The sequence below is a fragment of the Lepisma saccharinum genome, chromosome 15 (genome assembly GCF_977018435.1).
Source record: "Lepisma saccharinum chromosome 15, izLepSacc3.1, whole genome shotgun sequence".
Lineage (NCBI taxonomy): Eukaryota > Metazoa > Arthropoda > Insecta > Zygentoma > Lepismatidae > Lepisma > Lepisma saccharinum.
The window spans coordinates 8,088,438-8,112,079 of NC_139243.1; the positions used below are offsets into that span (position 1 = coordinate 8,088,438).

General features: G+C 37.3%; 1 protein-coding gene across 1 annotated transcript in view; it reads left to right on the top strand.

Annotated features, from left to right (window-relative positions):
- LOC145999758 (uncharacterized) overlaps window positions 1–23,113 on the top strand; it is an 85,024-nt gene extending 61,911 nt beyond the window's left edge. Inside the window, exons 6-9 of the mRNA XM_083137049.1 lie at window positions 7,452–7,619; window positions 10,281–10,445; window positions 14,138–14,628; window positions 21,805–23,113. Of these exons, the coding sequence (XP_082993175.1) occupies window positions 7,452–7,619; window positions 10,281–10,445; window positions 14,138–14,628; window positions 21,805–22,468 (1,488 nt within the window). The 3' untranslated portion in view covers window positions 22,469–23,113. The remainder of the gene's footprint in view (window positions 1–7,451; window positions 7,620–10,280; window positions 10,446–14,137; window positions 14,629–21,804) is intronic.
- Window positions 23,114–23,642: the final 529 nt, after the last annotated feature.

Here is a 23,642-nt window from a genome sequence, read left to right on the forward strand (position 1 = left end):
TAACATCCTTCAGATCGGAACTAAGTTCCTTCACCTTGCCCATTTTGAACATGCTGATAGATAGACAATAGGCCTACAACCATACATACGCCAGCATTTCGCTAGACGGGGAGCGCACCTGCATGTTCAAACTTGTTACGAAGTTGCAAACTGCACAAATCTCCCGAATAGCGGTGGCGCTGTATGTGGATTATATGGAAGATTATAGCTCTTGCCTGTACGAATAACAATGTTGCATGAAACAGCATGTTTTTCTCTTTTCACACAAATTATATGCTCTGTTTATACACTTTGAACATACATTTTTATTGACATTTGTTGGTGAAACCTTCATTAACATTAATTTCCAGGTACATATGAAAATGATCAGGCGCGGAGCGTCCATGTAAGCTGTGTAATTATATGGCAAAATTCGTACAAACTTCAAAGTTCAACTTGGCCCGATACCAGTCTTCGAGATCCTGTTTGTTAGATTGCAACACTTCAGTACTAGGGGGCACATGGGAAATCCCACCTTCTGCTTGCGGAAAGTTATAAGCCGCCTGAATGTTGCCTTACAAATTTCTGACCGCGAAGGAGCAGTGCCTATCGTATCTGGATGGAGAAGAGCAAGGAATATAGGTAGGAGAGGGCCAAACGCTAGGTTTGTAAACCTACGGCCACAGGCTTACAGCAGCGTTGCAAACCTCATGTTTAGAAAAAGTGTTGTTCATGGACGTCCGCAGTATTTCTTTCCACCAGGGAGGATTAAGCAAAGTACTTTTTTTTCAGGGGTTGGGGTAAACTAGGTATATTTCCCTTCTCAAAATATCTGCAACGCCCTTACAATAATTAACAATTCGATGTGACTGAAATGAAATTGTATGTGTGAAAATGGTTGACATTTATTTTTCAGGAAGTGTCTCCTTGCCTTGCTCCTTCTGGACATCCATGGTGTCATTTAAACTCCTAAATTATGCTACATACTACTAAATTGTTCTGTGATTTTCATATTATTAATATTAATTTATAAACAAAAACATAAATTCGAATGGTTCAACCAACGGCATGGGTTCGACGTTATACGTGAAAAGTTTGAGAAAATTCAACCAAGACGAAAAGTGGCCCTCTTGTTTTATTTATATCCCCAACTTACAAACGACTTTTTAAACTTGTGCGAGATTTAGCACCATTATGCATGAGTTGGCTTCACTGAATACGTTCCAGCGAGACACAGGTCCTGCAACAGGAGGGGCTCCAGCGTTGTCGGGTATGAATGGTTGACTGCAAAGGAAATTTGAGCCGGTGGTGCTTCAAGGAGGTTTTTTCCAGGAACAGGGAATTCTGAAGCAAAAATCTATCAGGAAGGGAAAAAAGGAGAAACCTAAAAATGAGCGGGATACGGGAAAACTAGATACACATTGATATGCTAAATTTATGTTTCTGTTTTTAGCTTGTAGGAAAGCATAAACATCAGAAATATTAAGATCTCTGTTTTAAGTTTATGTATAAACTCAGCTGGTAATAATTGAGCTAAAAAAGTGCAAAAATAAATAAATCTTAATGAAAGCTGAAGATTGAACCAATTTAACAAATCTCATGTCTCAAATGTGAACCAAATATTATTAATTACGTAGTCTGTGATTCAGACACACTTCGAACAGCATTCGAAAAGCCTGTTTATGATCTTTTAGGTGCTAGATATGCTTTTACAGTATCCTACGAAAGCACTTACATGTCCTTTGACAGAAATTTCTGGATATGTCCCTACAATTAGTGAGCATTTCTTTTATAATTAATATTGGTTTTTTTTTACTAAATATAGGGAATTTGAAGGCAAGAGAGGGAATTTATTTATATCCGAAAGGGATATTCCCCTCACAGTCCGAAAGATCACTGCTCTGAGCAGTGACCAATTTTGGATCTGGTTTCTTTTTGTTTCCCCGTTCTTGTTGTCGAGGTAATGCTTTTGCGAATTCCATCTATTGAAAGTGGACTGTCGGCCCTGTGCTGTGGTGTGATAGTGAAGTGCATTATGGAATATAATGAGTGTGATTGTGCGGTGAGGTGGAGAACTTGTTGAAGATGCCGTTATCCAGAAAGGATTTTGTTGCCAAGAAGAAACTTGTAGATGTAGGTAGGCCCACCCCTTCCTTCTCTAGCAGGCATACGAAGCTGATACTTGGTTATGCGGTTTTAAAAAGTGTTCAGCACTTTTCTGTTTCCGTTTCTTTATTATTATTATCATTATTCATTTTATCTAACTTTGCATATTTTTTATCGTTACATTAGTCATTGTGATAGGAATAAGACTGACTTAATTATCAGTTGAAATGTAGGAGATACACAGCCTAGCAAAGAAAACACCAATTCCAGGGATTTATCCAGAATTTTTAATTTGGTGAAAAATTCCAGGGAAGTGTTCTGAAAAAATGTGGGGGGGGGGTCGATGTGTGTGGATAAATCACTAACCATGTCAGCCCAAAAATAAGCACAACGGGAAATAACCTTCATCATGATAGGCTTACACTGTTGGAAAGGCCACGCTCCGCCACTGAAAATGATTATATTTACTAGTAGATATGACATTTTTTCCTTGGAAATTCTATGTGTACGAATAACAATGTTACATACTGTATTATTGTTTTTATTCGGCTGTGGATTTTTTTCAAATCAAATTTGACTAATAATACTAATTATCAATTGTTATATATATATATATTTTGTATTAAGCCCCTATCACATGGAACTAGATTTCTAGTTGGAATGCCCTAGTTGGCGATGAACTGACTTTCTGGGTAGTAATCATGGCCGCCTGGCTGACTGCTTGACTGCTTGACTGGTTTTGAGGATTAGGACATGTTCTAATTGCTACTAACTTCTTCGACTAGATTCTGTGGAACAGCCAATCAGAGCAAAGTTTGGCCATGTGAAGATATTCTGTGAGTTTGTAAAGTAGCCTTTTTTTTGTCTGTGGCTTCCGAGTGCATACAACACGAAAGGCGTGTTTACAATTGAAAAAGCTAAAATATTCTTCCATACGTGTATAGTAAACGTTGTAAAGTATGTATTTTATCAGCGCCATTCTTCTCTACCTAAAACCATTTAATTCGATGCGATATTCCTCTCGGTTGAATAGTTATCGTATTTTAAAAGTGTGAAGTGATGCGTTGTTTACATCTCGCGCGGCCGCCATTATGGGAACGAAAGACTATCGACAAGTACGGTATAACAAGTACCGTGTGAGGCGAAAACTAGCAAATGGGTAGCCAGTCCAGCGGCAACTAGAGCAGTCCAAATAAAAATCCAGTTCCGTGTGATAGGGGCTTTAGTAATGAATAATATGTACATCATATACATACATACATCCTATACCAATCTTGTAATTAGTGTTACATGTATGATTCTTACAGGAAATCTATCTATGGCCGTGTCCGGATTGGCAAGCGCTCCGTCCCGTTCTCTCCCGTTGCTCTCGTGTGCCGTAGAAGTCACGTCCAAGTCGTCCGAATCTACATGTTCTCTTGTAGTACGGTCAGGTACGGTTGTCATTTTTCCCGGCAGGTGTCAGCCCGAACTTCACCCACCGCGCTCTGGGGCGCAGGCGCATCGCACGGAAGCAGAAGGCAGACGCCAAACAAACATGACAATGATTTCCACCTTTTTACTACTCATATTAAAAATGTAACACGCTATTTCATCATTTACAATTTTTCTACATTCAGTATTATGGATAAAATGTTAAAGTATAACTGAGTTTTACATCCTCTAATCAGTAAATGTTGTCTGTACAAAGTGAAAGTTAGAATATGGCTGACAAGCGCAGGGTCACAGCTAGTTCAAGCGTGCATCTGTCGCGCCTCTCTGCTCTCCCCTCCGACTCCACGTCTGCCGCGAATTCGGACAACGGAGTTTGGCTGAGTCCCCGGATTGAACGGTGCTCTAGGTGACATCTGCTGCCGATTCGGACACGGCCTATCTATGAACCCACCAAATCCCTCTCGGTCACTTCACTGTGGAGCGACCACAAGGGAAAAAACCTTGGACAAAAAGTCCCCGCGCAGCTTTGCTTCCTCCCTTCAGCTCGGGCCACAAGGAAGCATGGTTCACTCTTCCCCTCCCCTCCAAGCGGGAGTACTGTGCACAGGAGTCGCGGGTCTGCATAAGTTTCTTCCCTTGTGGTTCCACTATAGTGCTTAGTGGATGTCAGACCCCCCCCCATTTTTTGCGCCAAAAAAGAAAAGGTACGCCAAATGTGGGGAAAAGAAGAAAGCAGCTTCTTGCGGACACGAAAATTCTGGGCAGATGACATGAAAGATCTGAGTATCCCTCTCTCGACTGTAGGTTCAGTCGCAGGGTTGGCAAAATTTGTGTTTTTTTTAAAAAGAACAAAACAAACTGTTTTTTTTTTGTTTAAAACATGTTTTTTTTGGTTTTAAACATAGTTTTAAACATGAGTTAAAAAAAACATGTTTTAAACAAAACAAATTCAACCTTTTCCCAGTAAATTATAGTTAAAGTCGTTAAAGAGAAAAAATACTCATTTTTATGAGTACATTGGCGACAAGGACAGTTTATTTACCTTTGGAGATAAGGTTTACCATACTGCAGGGTAGGGGTGTGCGGGTAAGAATTTTTTGGGTCGGGACGGGAAATTCTTTAAATCCCGACATTCGGGACAGGGAAAATTCGCAATTTCCCGAAAAAGTCGGAAAATTTTCGGGACGGGATGTGTTCGAAATTTCCCAAAGCTCTTGAAATCTGGAATTCTACCCGTAATTTCCATCTGAAGTGCTTGTTTTTGCACTTCTGGTACAAAACCACAATGCAGAGAACGTCTAGAATTGACGACGTTTTAAAATGACCATTCGGAATTTCCAGACTGCTTGGGATCCCAAAAAGTCGGGAAGTCATTTCTGGAAGTCGGGATCGGGACGGAAATTTTTTTTCTCGATCCCGGTCCCAACTTTTCGGGATCCCGCACACCTCTACTGCAGGCATAGGCGCCGACTCCATGGGGCTTGGGGGGCTCGAGCCCCCAATATTAACAATATGGTTAATTTTGCCTAAGAGGATCTAATGTATTATTTTGCTTCTCTTGTAAAGCTTACTCTGAATTGTGCCACATGAACTTAACTTTTAATACACATTTAAAATTTTCTAGACCATCAACTTTGGGGGACTGAAACCGCTAAACCATCAACTTTGGGGAGGCTATGACCAGAGACAGCAAAACGCATGATTTATTACTAGTATATACTACGTATGTAATTATGAGTATTGTTAAAAGTTTTACTAAAAAAAAAGTTTCAAAAGACGATGTGCATGAACTAGGGTAGTGGATGGGACGTTCGGGCTACAAATGGCTCTCGCATGGCATGACATTCAGAACGAGATCATTGATATATTAGGGAGATCTGTTTCGCGCTCCATGGTAGCAGATAATAAAAGTCGGGAATATTTTGCTATTATGGTTGACGAAACTTGTGACATATCCATCCGTGGACAATTAATATTCTGCATTCGAACTGTGAATAAAAAAATGATATTTTTGAGGAATTCATGGGCTTTTATTAGGGGTGTGCGGGACGGGATCCGTACGGGAAAAATTTTCAATTTCCCTATTGAGTCAGGAAATGTTCAAAATTTCCCGAAGCTCTGAAAATCTCGAATCATACGTCATTTTCACTTTAAGTGATTTCTGGATTAAAAACTAACAATTTACCGTAAGTTCCAGAAATTGACAATGCAGAAAACGTCGAGAAATAACGACATTTTCAAATGACAATTCGGTATTTCCCGACTGCACGGGATCCCGAAAATTCGAGAAATCATTTCCCGAAGTCCGGTTCGGAACGGGAAATTTTTTTCCCGATCCCGTTCGTAACTTTTCGGGATCCCGCACACCCCTAGCTTTTATGAGATTCCGAACACTGAGGCCAAAACTTAAAAAATGGAGAGAGTGAGTCATTCATTAATTTATTTCAGTGATCAGAGCCCCGCAATAATTTTGACAAGTCGGCGCCCGTGACTGCAGGGACAAAAGTTGTGGGTAATAGCCTCCCTTTTTCCGCCACTACTTAAGTAGCTTAGGAATTATATTCATCTAAATTTCAAGAAACTAAATATTATAGAATTACTATCCTCGTCCTGAAAAAATCACGGTGAAATATCTCCTGCTGCCTGAGCAGTTTATATAGCAGAAAACAACCTGCAGTGTCATAATAGATTCTCCAGATGAATTTATCTTTCAAAGTATAAAACTATGTTACCAAAAGTAAGCATCTGCGCTTCATTCAGTAATACAGACCAATGAATAGTATCGCAAAAGAAAAAAAAATCACGTCATGATCAAAATCACGCATTTTGTATTTAGATATTAGATTCCATTTCCAGCTTCCACCAGTCTCAAACTTACAGGACAATACGAAACAAGGAACTGAGAGGTTTCAATTTCTACGGTAAAGCACAGGTCTTTCTTGTCACACAACAATTTTGCTACCTTGTGCATACATAGCTAGCCTGCCTAACCTAACAACATAGGCATTTAGCCTAAAATTAAAAAGCTTTCTCCCGTGATGTCAGAACATAAGGTTGCTCAAGTGTTGTGCGATAAGTGTGACTGTAAAGCAAGGATTAATTGACACAGATTCAATGAAAAACAGGGTTGCCAAACAAAAAAATTATCACAGACTATAAAATATCTACCACCAAAATGTGTTTTAAACACTTGTAAAAAAAAACATGTTTAAAACACATTGTTTTAAACGTTTAAAACATTTGTAAAAAAACAAAGCCGTGTGTTTTAAACGTTTAAAACAAAGTGTTTTAAACATGTCAACCCTGTTCAGTCGCATCTGTGAATAAAGTGGCCTTAAAACAAATTTTTACACGAAGTTGATTTTCAGTCATATTTCAAACTTGCACAAAGGCGGAACGGGATGTATACGTATGTGTGTCCATGGAATTATTGGTTTTTCCAGTTTTCTTAAACTAGTATGGCCACAGCTTTGGTAAATATATAAATAATAATAAATAACTGTTCACAACTTTAGGTTACGAAAGTACGCGGATGGAGGTTTGTTTCTGTGTTTTGTTTTATACTGTTATTAATTGTCCTACCCTAAACTTTAAAAGAAAAGAAAAAGGTTTTCATTTGGATATAATATTTCAATTTTGCATAAACCGAAGACAGCAAACAAAACTACATCATGTAGTCTACATGTTTAATAAACTCTATTCACGAGAACTATCGAGAATTGATTTAATTTCCTACCCTCCTCGCAATGCGGTATTGGACTAATCGTGCCACCCGCAGAGTTACATCTGTGGAAAAATATGGCGCGTTACAGTAGCTAAGAGTTTTTGGTGTTCCAGTTAGTTTTGTAATGCTGTTTAAACGGAAGAAAATGAAGTTTGTATTTGTCTGTTACAATGAATTAAATTGTATTGCTGGGTCATTTATTATTTAGACCATGGGCACAAGATCAAACGCAAAGGGACTATTTGTAATTGGGCCTGATTATATGGAATTGTGTCGACTGTGTCTGAAACGAACGAATTTGAAAATAAATATATTTCAGGACGAAGGATTAATTCGAGAGATTAATCAAAAAATTTTAAATTGTATTTCTCTTATTGTAAGTAAATTCGTTAAATATTTTGAAGGTATTACGGCTAGAATATCGAATTTCATGTGACTATGATTATCTAAGTTACAATTTTGGTCCTGTCAGGCTTATTTGATGGTTTCACGCATATTATAAGGTTCCTAAACAAGTTACAAATTGGATATTCATTAGGTAACTTAAGATAACGTACAGAGTACAAATTCTATTGTATACGTTTTGATGATTTGTATTAATTTCGATACCTTGTATAGCTTTTGTAAATTAAATTATAGTCTTAAGTTGTATGTTCAGCTCCCTTTAATTGTAAACAGAAAATGTTTGCAGATTTCCCACATTGACTGACGTGAGGGTCCACAGAACAATGGTCTGCATAAGCAAATTTATTGATTTTGAATTTTCTCAATGAAAAAGTATCTGGAAGTTAGACTCAATTTTTTTTTCTGGAGGTACAGGGGAAGTAGGCATATGTGGTAACTGGGAGTGAAAGACAGACACACACACACACACACACACGCACGCACGCACGCACGCACGCACATATACATACATACATACATACATATTTTTCAGGAAAATATATTAATCAATTTCTACATCAGCATGTTTGTGTGCTTTATTATAACTTCAACTTTATAGAATATTCTGACAGTTTCATAAAACTTATCACCAAAAGATCTTAACATGATTTAAGACAGTGCCTAAATGTTTTTCACCTGATCATATTTAACAAAATGTTTAAAAAAACAACTGTACTTGTTTTCATGTTCATTTCAGCATTTCTATTTTCTAGTGTAACTAAAAGCACAGCAACAAAGCATTCTAATCAACTGGATGCTACATGACACCACATTCAAAATCAATGTAGAGTTTGAGTGAGATTATGTGATGCATGAGATAGTGTGCTTATATTTCTCATATCACCTTATTTGTCGCTAGTGACTGCATTTGAATATTGATTTTTGCTATGACCCCTATTCACACACTAACCAATGCAATATCTAACAAGCTTTTTTTGTGGCTTGTTATGCTTTTTTTAACGTCTTAACCCCGTAATGCCTGAATTTATGATTTTTGGAATGAAAAAAATATTTTTCCCTAAATTATTTATTTTGTTGTAAGAAAAGCATTTGACAGCAATGAATTACATCCTTACATAGTATTAACATATTTTGTACTATGTTGCCTAAAAGCAACATCAGGCACATATTTTTTAGAAATGGCACTTTTTAATACAAAATTTGAATTCAGTACTAATACAATACAACACTATATTTTCTAACGATATCCTTTAATGTTTATGCACACAAACACATACACATGGCATTGTGCACTTACCTACAGACAACATTTCTCATATATTCAGAAAAATAACAATTTCACAATTGTGTGACACATTTTGTCATATTGGCACCCCCTAAACTCGGCACCCAGGGCACAATAATAATCTACATGAATGTAAGAATATGCAATTTAGTCAAATCCTAAAACTGAATAGTTGGTTGCCATTATGTGGTGTGTAGTATTTCTTTACAACAGAAGGCATGTATGCGGATTGATGACTACAGGCAACAATCCTTTTATGAAGTAATATTTTTGACATTCAATTTTTTTTCAAGAACATGCATTATTATTATTCACAAATATATGATGATTATGCTAAATTTTTGTTACAGGAAAAAACATGGCTATTCTGGTCTAAATAGTTCCCCCGGTATAATTTAGCGCTCACGTATAGAAATTCCTGAATTATGGCTAGCCCCACGGACCATTGGCGCTAGCCCCACGAACCATGGCACGTGGTTAGGTTAGGAAACATAGTTAAAAAAATTTAGGGTCATAGTAATATCAGGAATATTTCGTTCTTTAAGTATTCGAAACGGAAAATCTTGCGATAAATAATGAGCAATTGTGCATTGTCAGTTGCGATGACTGACCCTCGTATTTTGCAAGTTTGACACGTGAGCACCAAATTTTAACTTCAGATTCATGATTAGGAGCCCTAATTTAGTGAGTATGCCAAATTTCAAACAAAATGGAGAAATTCCCGGTATTGTAAAATCGCTCCGTTCCCCCTTTAGCTTATGCATGCGCCTGCGAAATGGCGTACCTCACTGTCCTTTGTGAAGTAAGTTTGTGTAATCTCCAACAGATGGCAGCACAACTGTTTGGTACCAATGAATAAGGATCGTTGAGTACAGGAATCAACCGGCATCCACGAAAAAGAGCCACACACATCAAACGTAAATCTCTATTTGTGGTATGTTGCCTACAGTCATCATCTGTCATTAAAGGGAATGATTTTTTGTTAAGGAATTGTAGAAAACCCAATATATTTTTACTCTGAAAAGAGAATCCACCCTTAAATATTTCAAGAAATATCCAGTGAAAAAAGTGGTAATCTGGCCCTTAAGATTTTTCATTACTTGACACATAGGTATAAGTTGTAATTATGGAAGGAAATTTTTAACAAATTAGAGCAGTTATAAACTAATCTGAATATATTAATAATAAATGGTTGAATCAAGATTATAACGTAATCAGTAACATAATTAAGTGATGAACCATATACTTTAGTGTATGTGGATTATGATACTTGGTGTCCTTGTTTGTGTATATATTTCTGCTTTGCAGTATTCACTTGATGTTCTTGATCATATTTTTCCATTTTAGGTATCAGCAGATGATTATCTCCCTAAGTTTGTTTGTCACACATGTGTAGACAAATTAGGAACTTTCCAAGAGTTTCGCAGTAAATGCCACGAGTCTGAAAATCTTCTGAACAGATACATTTCAGATTCCTCCAATCCTTATGAAAATAGTCCAATGGCTAATGAGGTAAGTTTCATCTTTCTTTGTTACTGAATACTGAGGTAGAATTCAAGGCAGGTCAATCTGAATTTCGTCAATAATGAGATGAAATTTGTAGACAGTAAGCTTATACTTGTTACACAAATTATTATTTTTAAATTGATTGATTTCAATATTTTTAGAGTACATTGATATTTTATCAACATACTCTGTTGTAGGGATGTGATGAAGCTGAAAATTTACCGATGCCGATGTACTCACCGATAATTTTTGGAACCGATTCCAATATTTAACCGATTCCGATACATAAGATTATTAAACAGAAATGGGATGTTATTTTCTGCATGACAAAAATAAATTTGGTATGTACATTTCTATTGCATATCATATGTATATACATATATATTTTCAAGAGATGCGATGTATATTTGCATCTACAAAAGGTTATGTGAACCTAGAGATTTAACATTAGTACACAAGCAGTTCTTTGAAATGGAAAATGAATTCCTGTTCTGCCAGATTCCACTTCAGAAATACGAGATTTGGAAGCACTTCAGGAAGGAACCTACTTCTTCTCTTATCGCAAATCTGTTCAGCAACACTGAACACTCAGTCACTGAATACTGATGCAGCAGGTATGCTCAAGTATTTTCTCAGCACTTGCTTCAGGTTTGAATACTCATTTTTGAATTTCCCATACAACAGCAGATCCTGGTTCAGCAATTTACTGTTTTATTTCCAATTTATAGTTAGGTTGATCCTCTGAATGAGAGTTTGCAATAATTTTATTATAAAAAGTCTACAATAATGACGAATCATAACCAAATTTTCAATAAATCTTACAAAACTAGAATATAAAACTTATTAGAAGGTAAAACTCTAGTATAATCTGTACCGGTTTAAATATCGGATTTTTGCTGATACCGATGCCGGTGTGTCAATTTCGGTCGATTTTCATACATCTGTAATCGGCTTCGGCACATCCCTGCTCTGTTGATTGAGAGTTACAGTCAGAGGCGTCGCCTGAAGGGGAGCACACGAACCCCCAACTGAAAACTAAAAACCACAATTTGTTTTCTTCTCTGCTTTATAAAACACTACATTTCAAGATACGTATTTTGGAAAGCAGCTTTTTTTCTTTCATAAAGTCTTCGCAATGCTTCAAATTTTCCAATTTCCTCCGACTGTTGGTAAGAAAAGATCAGCAGGTTAGGCAGCGAGAGCCTGGGACACATCTGGTGCTATGAACTCCCTCTGCTGTATTCTTCCTGCTCCACCGAAGAAGCCGAGAGAAACCAAGGGCAGAAGTTGGAAATTGGAGCACGTGCTCCTTCCGAAAGAAACTGTCAAGGTATTGTGCGGATAGCAGGGGAGGCACGATTTTCTTTTGCGCTTCCCAAGTATTTTATTTTTTGTTTACTTTAGCTTTTGTATTGGAGAAAAGTAAGCAGTATTTAAGATATAATGCAAGCACTGTTTGCATTGTTATAGTAATTCCTAACATATTCGATGCTTTTGCCTAATATCTTTCCTTTCCAAAAATTAAGGCCACAAACTTCCTCAACGAGCGCACCCAAAGCCTTGCAGTTGCATGGCGAATGTTTTGTTTTCAAACACTATAATAAGCAGAGTTACACTTACATCGACATTTTAAATGTGTTGCTTAAACCTTTAGATAATGTAGACGAGTCAAAAAGAGGACTAAGACACTTCTAGTAGAAAATAATATTTATCTTGGTACACATGTAAACGAGTATGGATAAGTATCCATTATATTTTTATTGAAAAGAAATTATAATTGTTATAAAATCCTACAGGTAAACTTCAAAACAATAATTTTAAGTATTGCAAATTGCAATTCGCATCATGAAGTTTGAGCTTTGCCAGAGACTTACGAATGAAATTACGATTTGCTATTGAAATTGAAAATAATAATAATAATTCGTCGGTATTATGGTTAGTGGAAATGATGGCAGGGTTAATTGTTAGGAATAGGTAAAATAATTTCCAACACTAAATAAGGAGAGAAGAAGGCATTTCAATAATTTAAACCGTTTACCTTAGTAATTTTTCCTTGTTTTTGAGGGTATTGATGGGCAGGGGGGGGGGGGGTTGTTAAGCGGAAATGATAAAATCGAAACAGAGGCGGGGATTAGGGGGGGAACTTTTCCCCCATCAATATGCTAAACCTTATATACAGAGGAAAATATACTGTCTTCCCCCCCCCCCCACAGAGGACAGAGCATGCTGAAAAAGGAGGACAAAGTCATAAAAAAGAGGATACTGCAAAAAAAAAATGGCAACTCATTTGCCATTATTTATAATTTAATCAATATAAAATAAAACCTACCAAGACTTTGCTGACATATAATTCTGATGATTTTTTAAATAATTTTCTCTTACCTTTTAGCAACGAAAGCAATCTCCTAATCTATTATTTAACACATGGCAATCATAACTAAGAATATCTATAGCTTGAAGCACAGAATTTTACTCTTTCTACAATTCTTGGATATTAGAATACAATATCACCATAAGTGAATGCAATGTAACAAGTAAGCTTCGCTTTAACTTATTTCCAAAAACAGAATTTAAATTTTAGTTAGTTTAGATTGGGTAGAGAAGTATGATTTTAATGCCAGGAACATTTCTAGCACTCTTTCAACAGCAGGGGAAAGTGACAGCCAGCCACCTTACTCTTTACCTCATATTCGTTTCTTCCATCATTTAAAAGCTGGATATTATCTTGCAAGATCATTGCTGAAATTCCACTTTCGTTTCGTTATTTCATAACTGTAAATATGACTTAATAATCAAAATTCTCACTACGCGTTTCTGACAAATCCTGCTTTTCTTATTGTTTTAATTCACTTCATAATCTTGTGAAAACCATATCCGAGCAAGTGTCGCTATTTTTTTCTTTACAGGGTGTAGTACACACCTGCAATTGATCTCTTGATGCTTCTGACAAAAGTCGTAATGTATATTATATCGTAATGTATCCATTATTGATACAACATCTGCTAATATCAATTCAAACATACAAACTTGCTATCCACACAGGCACAGAGGTAACCAAGAAATTGTAAGCAAATAAAGGATAAAAAATAAACATTACAATGGTTTAGCAGTTTGTTGTAGTCTGCTAGTTGTTGTGCTGGGTGGCAAAGTGCAGTGGGTAGGTTGAGCGGCAATTACAAATGTGAATTATTACATATGTTCACATTTTATTTATAAAAGCTCATCAAACCCTGCTACCTACTGACTGCCAGCGTTGTTCTCACCTATTGAGGTGGGAGATCATTCAACTAGTTATTGGGTGGTGTGGTCAGCACGACGAATCCCTAGTCATTGTAGGTTATCTCGACTGGGTTATGCCACTCATTTGTAGCTTCCCAATTTCCTCACAATGATGAGCGGGCCACCAGTCTCAAACACAGACTGACATCTCAGGAGAAAAGTTGTTACACTTTTCCCAGGAGGCTCTAACCTGGGCATGTTCGTGGAGCCTAAAGCTTGCACCTTAGACAGCACAGCCACTGTGCATAACAATTTATGGCTGAGGATTTAGAATGCCAATGGCCCAGGTACGATCCTTGTTGAGATTTACTCATCCACCAACTTTTGAATAAGTAAAACAATTGTATTTCTATATTTTTTTAGGTATTGTTGTTTTATTTTGTGAAGTGTAATCTTGAGAATATTGCATTTCATTTCAGCAAACATCCTGGAACACAGCAGGCTCCGCTGTTTCAGAAAGAAAGCAAAGTGCAAGTGACATTTTTGAACCAGAAACCGTTCTTTATGAACCCACCATAAAAGTTGAGAAAGATGACGATGTGGCCCCAGCAGAGAGTACAACATGTGATGGTAACGTGTGGAAATCTGAGCCAACTTTATCAGTGAATGAAATCAAGTGTGAAGTTGAATCTTCGTGTGATAAGGATACCATCCACAAACAAAGCAATGTTGCAAGTATTTCATCCCAAACCACGGATGTGTCATTGCCGACAGAAGCTGTAAATGGGGATCAAAGTTTCTGCAGAAGCAGTTACGACGATGATGATGATGATGACGACGACTCTGATATTGATGTGAAAGTGGTCAGTGTGGATGTGTCGGAATACAGTGATTGTCTGGAAAATCCTGAGGGAACTTCTGGACCTTCTGCACAGGTTGATGTCAGTGGATCATCTCCGACTGGGCCAAGGTAAGTGCAAGTTATATAATAACTGATAAATATTGGTAATTTGACTGTCAATCTTATCTAAATGAAATCTTTTAAGAATTCAGTTTTTTGAAGGCCTGAATGTGATTTTTTCCCAGTTTTTATTTTTACATTCTCGTATTTCTCTGTTTTCTAGTAGAGTTGAATGTGTAAATATATTACCAGGCTAATTGTCCGTGACTACTCACTGGGAATTTCTTCAATTCTGAGAATTGTGGTTGAATTATTGGCTCTGGGAATTACACTTGAATTATGCTTGAATTTTTCTCCGTAGATGTGAAAAATTGCAACCTTTATTAATCCAAATCCATTGAATTTATATATATTTAATAATGCCGCGAGGCAAGCTTTTCACACTTTAGCTTTTATTTTTATCAAGGTAGGAAAAGCAAAGAAAGCTGGGTGGAAAATGAAACTGAATTCTCTCAATCTGTTTACTTTGTTAGTTTCCTTTGCAGAACAATTTATCTGATATACGGAAGATTTTTGCAAGATACCTTGAAGTTGATTAGGTAAATTTAGTATACAATTATCAATTGTAGCATAGATTACTGTATCCCTTAACATCTGTTACTTGTGTTTGTAGAGTATTTCTAGGTTGAGTATGCGAAATGGCAAATCTAAACTAAATATAGATACACACTATGTTGCCATTCGTCACCAGACACCCCTCAAAAAGTGCTCGGGATCGTCTGTACACGTCATACAACCTATAAAAGGCATTGCCGGTTGAGAATACACTCATACCAGCTACAGCAGTCAATATGGGCAGACGACGCGAACTGAGTGAGGCGGAAAGAGGGATGATCATTGGAGCCCACAGGTTTGGGCATTTGACCTGTGAGATTTCCATTAAATTTCAGATACCCCAGTCGACAGTGAGTGATGTTATCGTGAAGTGGATGCAAGAGGGGGTCATGAGATTCCGACCCAGACCCAGTAAACCGAAAATATTAACAGATCGTGACTGTCGATGCTTCAAACGTGTGGTGAAATCAAACCAGAAGGTGTCGTTACAGATGGTGGCACAGGAGTTTCAATTGGCTTCCAGTAGTGCTGCAAGTGATCGTACTGTCCACCAGGAGATCATCGCACTTGGTTTTCATGGTCGCGTAGCATTTCACAAGCTGCATATCACAGCCTGCAATGCGACCCGTCGGTTACAGTGGTGCAAGGAACTCCACCATTGGACTCTCGAACAATGGAAATCCATCCTATGGAGTGATGAATCTCGCTACCAGATGTGGCGGTCCGATGGACGTGTGTGGGTGTGGTGTATGTCCGGTGAATGCTGTTTACAGGACAGTATCGTACCAACAGTGAAATTTGGCAGAGGAGGCATCGTGGTATGGTCTTGGTCCTCTTGTTTTAGTTCGGGGAAGCATGAATGCCGATACGTATCAAAAAGTTCTGGACAATTCTGCGCTACTGACATTGTGGGAACAATTCGGTATTGGCCCATATCTGTTTCAGCATGACAGTGCTCCATGTCATATGGCAGGCATTATCAACACGTGGTTCGAGGACATGGGTGTGCAAAAACTTGATTGGCCAGCCAAAGTCCAGATATCAACCCCATTGAACACCTTTGGGACAAGTTGGAGCGCCACTTGAGAGCCAGGCCATGCTGCCCAAAAAAACACCACTGAGCTCTTTGCCGCTTTGCAGGAGGAATGGGGCAAGATTCCCATCGACATGTATCACAAATTGGTGGAAAGTCTTCCTCGAAGGGTTGCGGACGTCATTGCAGCGAAGGGTGGCCGTACAGGATACTGATGTGTTGTTGCTGCGACCAGATTAACGTACTGGTATGGGATATCCGGTGACGAATGGCAACATAGTGTATACATTTCAATTGAATTGAATTAGAAATTTTGGATACACTGGCATATCTTCGACCTTTATGTTGTGGATGGGCGGTGAGAGGCAGTAATACGTAGGGTTCATATGGAGAAAACCGATCTATAATCCAGAGGTGTTCACACTCCGGAATACTTTTGAGGCGTGACAATGAGGGTGAGGGCAGGCTGTGGGGAAGGTTGAATTAAAAAGAACACATCTCTATAAGGGAGAGAAAAAGTGACAATATTTAAGAATTCACCCCAAATGTGCATTTTATTTTGTATGTAGGGTACAAGAAAATGTGACTGCCTCAAAATATTTGTGTATCTTGCCGTCTTCCATCCCCACTTTTTTTGCCAGGGACAATGCTTCACTAAGTTGCTGTTTTAGTTTCCCTTGGTGTTTTGTTAAACCAGCATTTTCGAACGGGGTGACAAGGACATACGAGTGTGTGTTTTGGATGATGTAACTTTAGAGACGTTGAGGTACACTCTGTAATGTATTGCATTGAGATGTAGATCGACCACGTTGTGACACACACATGTGTCATTAGATGTATTTGATTTTTTGTTATTTAGCGTCGCGTTTCTTCCATTTTTGGCTAATCCCGACGATGAGGATGAGTCATCGTTAGATGAAATTGATGAAGGAACACTCACAAATAACACCTATGCCGGGATTTGAACCAGGGAACTTCGGTGGCGAGTCCAAACGTTAGCCACCAGGCAAGATGTACATTTTGATTTTTCATCTTTACATACGTACATCAACTCCCAACAGGTCACCAGTGAAACACTGTTTTTTCCACGTCGTTTGACAAATTGAATGTCTTTGCATCTTGTAGCTATGTGGATTATTTTATTTTCGTAAGTTGGTAACACTGTTAAGGTACACGTGCTTTTGTTTACAGAAGGTCTTAAGTTCTATGATTCCCACTGAAGCTTTGTAATCCAAGCAGTCTCGATAGCAATGTGAAATGATGACAGTTGACACCTCTCGGCAACTGCATTCACACAGACACACACAGGTGGTCAGACATATCAAGCGACACATGAAGTTGACATGCATGTGACACACGTGGACATCCGCAGAATATTTTCCAGGGAGGGGCAAACAAGGCACGAGAAATTTTTCAATTAGCAAATACAAAATAATATAATACAGATATTTTAAGTAGTTTTTATTAAAAGTCAATAAGAATCACATAATATAACCATATTATATAATTTTGCATCTACAAAAGGTGATTATGCGAAACTTAAAGAAGAACACAGATTACATAAGTTTTCAATCCATATGAGATGTATGATTTTTGCAAGAAGTAGAGTAAGCAAAAATGTGGTTAAAAGTAAGGAAGACATGATAAAAATTATGCCTTTTAAAAATTAATAAAACTTATATAAAAACAGAATGTTCTTTCATGTTTTAGACGTTGCAGTCAAAAATGAAAGAACAATATACGTACTTGTATGTGGATGGTGAGAGGCGGTAATGCGGAAGGTTAAAGTAGAGAAAACATCTGCTTGTACCTTGAATTTTTGGAAAGTTTGTCATGAAAACCGGGAATTATACTTGAATTTTATCATGGTCCTTGAGTAGCCACCCTGATTTGGCTTTAATATATGCTCATTGCTCATTATTTAGTATGCCAACTCTTGAAACAAGTTTCTAAAGCATAATTTAAGTGAATTATTTAAAGAACTTTAAGACTGGTTTGTGTATGCCACTGATCGTTCTTCATCGCACCTGTCTGTAGACAGGTCATTCCATGTCAAGTGAACCAATGAAAAACACCTGACCATCTCCTAATTTATACTTAATTGTCATGAAGTACCACCTAAGGTAGGAAAAATTGCAGATTTGTATCTGTTGTAGTTCTCCAGTTAGAAGCCTCTGAAATATGGGGAAAAAAACACAATTTTCGGCACACATGCAATCACAAAAAACTCATACATCAAGCTAGAATTGATGTAGGTAGAACATTGGGATAAGAGCCAAATTGTTGCTTTTGCTATGAGCTTTAATTAGAAATATCTCATGACTTCTTTTCAATTTTTTTTCATTGCAAGGTCATTCAAACTTTTTTTGAAAATAGAATTTTTCAAAAACCTATATTTTGAAAATTTTTAAAAAATGCACTTAGAAACACATATTTCAACATCAAGTCTTAGAAGTTTTGTTATGGGATCATAACGGGATCATAGTTTTTGACATGTATAAACAAATACTATACACTAGGTAAGTCCACGTGACTATTATTATGTGTATTACATTACATTACTATTATTATTATTATTACTATTATTATTATTATTATTACTATTATTACATGAATATTGCAATGTAAATTCCATTCCTTTGTAAAGGGACTATGTTTGGCAAAATGGTGAAATAATTGGTATGTAGGAAAGGGGCATAACTTGGGGTGTCGCTTTTTTGAGGGGAGGGCAAGCTTTTTAACAAAAATATTTGTTTCTATGTGCATTTTACAAAGAGACTTTGTGAAAACAATGATGAATTTGAAGTACCTGATGATATTTGGGATTCATAATTAAAAAAAAAAATTGAAATAAAAATAAAACAGACTGCTTCTTTTCACAGTTAAGTTGCTATATTACAACAATGTAATATTGACAACATTCATTATATAACAGATTCTTTTTGTTTAAAAAATTACTAACCATTGTTATAACTGTATCTTTAGTCAAAATGAAAATAAATGTCTGATGAAAGGAGCGTGTGTTCTCCTGAAACGTCACTAAGAGAAACTGTTTTCTTATGCTTGTAATAACCTTAAACTACAGGAAAATAACAAAAAAGGATACATATAAACAGTGCTCGAAAGATTTTCTTCAGAGCTAGGTGCTAGGTCTGAAAATCAGGCACCAGGAAACCACCTACTAGTAATTGTGGATACTATAAGAAGCTGAGCCAGCCCCTGTGGTGGAGTGGTTAGCACATTAGCTACGATGCCAGGGGTCTCGGTTTCGAATCCTGGACTGGGCTTGGATGTTCATCAATTTCATCATATCATCATTCATCACCATCTTTGCAAATTAGCCAAAAGTGGCACAAAAAGTAAAGTAAAATAAAGCAAATCAATTAGTCTATAAGCTGAGCATCACCGTATTGAAAACATCGCTAAATTATGTGAGAAAGCTGGAAATGGGAGGTTGACGACAAAGTAAGAAATTGTTACTGATTCTATAGAATGTTCACAACGTTGGAAAAAAAAAATTGCTAACTTACGCTGTACTGCAATTTGGACTTAGAATCTTGAAAGTTTCGTACACTAAAACTTAAAAAACGGCAATATTACAGCAAAAGATCACAGTCGCCAAGCTGTAATTTTTAGTCATCATGGCGACTTGCCGACCAGGATTTTTCGAGCCCTGCATATAAACATGATAAGACATAAACAAGAAAACAAACAAAAGATTTACATATTTGTTCTTAGAGAAGATCGGAAAATACTTTCAGGTCCAAAAATGTTGATGTTTGTGGGCAGTTTATTATAGAACTGGGGCAACCTGTGGAACAGAGAGCGCTGTATAAGGGAAAGCCTTGCGGTAGAGTTGTGGAACAATTGAGTGTTTCGGGTCGATCGAGAGGGAACTCTGAAGTTGAGTTCTGTAAGTAGAAATTCAGATCTTAATTTTCCATTGATGATTTTATAGAAAAATTTCATATCGGCCATATCGCATCGGGTCTGCAGTAACTGAATCTTCAAAGTAGTCAGGATGTCAGGTTTCTGAAGATGCCGTAGAGAAGGAATTCTATGACGAACAATGGCGGTAAAGAAGCTGAGGATGGAATCCATGCTAGAGAGATTTGCATTGGATGCCATGGCCCAGACTGGAGAGCAATTGTCAAGAATCGGAGAAGTGCATGACTTGAAAAATAGGCTAAGAGAAGTTGGAGTATCAATTTCAGTTAATCTGTAGAGGAGGCCTAAGAGGCGCATTGCACTTTTAGTTGTAGCTGCGATGTGTTGCTTAAAGTTTAGTTTTTCATTTATGATAACACCTAGATCTTATTTGGGTCGCAACTGTGTTAATATAATTGTTTTCAAGAACATAATGAGAATGTATTTTGTTCTTTTTTAAAGAAACTGAGAGGGAGGAACATTTCTGCGGGTTAAGTTGTAGATTCCACTGCTTGCACCATGTGACAAGTTCGGAAAGAGCATTCTGGAGAATCACAGCATCTTGTGGGGTTGAGATTTCTTTGAAAAGTTTACAGTCTTCAGCAAACATGAGTATATTGACAGGAAGTGAGGAAAGTCTTTGAGGGAGATCGTCCATGTATAGGATAAACAAGAGAGGGCCCAAGATGCTCCGTTGTGGCACCCCAGACAAGACAGGAAGAAAATCAGAAGAGGCACCTGATAGGGTGACACAACTTTGATACCAGTACCAGGAAAATTGTCTCGTCAAGATCTCAATTTTGGAAAATGGTTTTCGATTCTTTAAATTCCTGACCGTTCAGTGAATACCCATACCCCAGCTCTTGGAAATCAGAATTCTAAACTGTATAGAAGTGTTGACTGATCAAAATCTTCCTTTATCACAAATCTTGGTTAATTCCGAAAAATTATAGTTTTCATGCCATAAATTCTGAAAACATATTATTTAGTGCCAAATTCGAACATTTTTAAATCCAGAGGAGAGTCTTATTTTTCCTGTCCTGAGAATTTTGAGAATGCTGGAATTTTTATTGGTAGTTTCTCACAACTGTGGATGTGAGATGCCATCAATTCTGTGGCTCCATTTGATTCTGATTGGATGCTTATTTTACTGGTTTGGTTAACACTTGAAGCTGTAAAGTTAGTTGTAATCAGCCTATGAGCATAAGTTTGACTTGAATGAAATTTGTAATTTCTTGAGGACCTAGAAAAATTGAAAAATCTCACGAAAAGTTGTTCTCGAGTTATCAGCCAGGTTAAGTCGATGTTAGCGTCCAACTTTTTGAGCGCATACATTGCCCCCATCATCAAGGTGTGTTGAATTGGAGACGAGTGCAAAGTTATATATTTCAGTGTAACATAGATTACTTTGCAGTGCAAATGAGGATAACATATATAACTTTGTACTGGTCTCCAGTTCAACATACCCTGATGATGGGAGCAATGTATGCACTTGAAACGTTGGATGTTAACATCTACTTAAGCTGGCTGACAACCCGACAACACCTGTTCAAACCACGTCACCAGGAAAGCTACAATTCCTGAAAAATCTCTCTTGAAAACTGTATTCAATTTAATTCAATATCGTCAATTAGATAAAATTTTGCAGTTGCCAATTTGTTTACTTTCAGATCCTTAAAGAAGGATGGTCAGAAAAAGGAAGTTGCTGGGAATCTGATGAATTATACATTTGAAGCTTTGAAAGATTGCCTCATGGGAAATGAGCACTTCTTGAAGATGGAACCACCTGAAAATTCACCAAACGAGAATCAGCAGTATCCTCAGCCATATGACCATAGCGTTTTCAATAAAGAAACCCCACCCATGCAGGGGAAACCGTACCGCTGCATCCACTGTCCGAAGTGTTTCCGCAACAAATATAAACTGGATCGTCACCTCAGAATCCACACGGGTGAACGTCCATACGAGTGCAAGCTCTGCAACCTGAAATTCACCCGCAATGAGCATTTGAAGCGTCACATCGTGATACACACCGGCGAAAAACCGTACGTTTGCGACTTCTGCAACAAGAGTTTTTCCCGCAAGGGGAACCTCGATGACCACAGACGCATACATACGGGCGAGAGGCCGCACGTGTGCAGCGTCTGCTTCAAGGGATTCTCGTACAAGTATAGCCTTCTGGAACATTTCCGGATCCATACAGGCGAAAAACCTTTCCAGTGTACTGTCTGTGATAAACGATTTACGTACAAGAATGCTCTTCATAGCCACATGAAGACGCACAGTGTCGTACTCGGACATTTAGACCCTGTTGAGTCACGGGCATGTCCTTGACAATAGACCTATGTTAGCTTTTAAATACAGATGTGACAAAGCAGATACGTATCTATTTCTGTCCAAACTTCGTTTGCATGGTTATAACATGTTTGCAAATATTTCAATCATGTAGTGCATTCATGTTCTCAACTTGTACTATATTTAAACATGAGTTCATGAGGCTTTAGCAGTAGCTTTTAACATCCCCAGTAAATATATGGGTACACTTGATTTTTCTTTAATTCTTCTGCTTTGTCACATCGCTGTTGTTAAAATATATATTATATTGATCATGGTAAAATAAATTTAAATAACTAATATTTTGTGCATGTATTGTAAGAAATTGAAGGAGTTTCTGTATATGTGGAGTGAACATGAATTATTTTTATATTAAATCTATGTATATTAGTATCTGGTGTGGAAAAATGAAATACAAAGAGAATGTTAACATTGGTTTATACCTCAACTGTGTTAAGAAATATTGTTGGTCTCTAACAATAATGTAGTGACTAATTTCACTTTAATTTTTTTGTGAATGTTTGACATATTGGGAACAATATAGTTTGTTCTTACAGAATAAAGGGAATTTCCCCCTACTGTATTGTTAATAACTTGACTTTGTAATTGGTAGCTTGTAAAGACATAATAAATTGATGAAAGAATTACATTTAAATGATTAATGAAAGAGGTATAGTACTGAAGAAATACTGCGCTAAAGACTTAACTATATTTCTAGTTTAAGGAATCACAGAGATTGAATGTTTTAAAGCAATGAAATGCCAATATAATGAGAATGATGGATTCTGTCATAAAAAAGGAAATATTTGTTTTGAGAGTATTATGTATGAATTTTACTCTGATTTTATCTTATTTTCATGAGAAATATAACAAAACAGCAGAACTGTGAAAGCTAGTAACAGACTATGGAATTTAGTTTTGAATAAGGAACAGTTTTAGTATCCAGCCGGACATGAGACCCCAAACCACCCCTCCCCCAGTGACCTTTTCCTGCTGCGAGCTGGAGAAAAAGAGGCCAGTGCATTGGATGGTCATAGGAGGAGCAGAAACCTTAGCATTACACTCATGGGAATATTATTTTACTTGAAGCTTTCCTGGCGACGAATGATGAAAAGATTCTCTCGGAACTTCGACTTCTTCCCTGAAGATGAGAGTGATGCTAGCTCTCTATAGC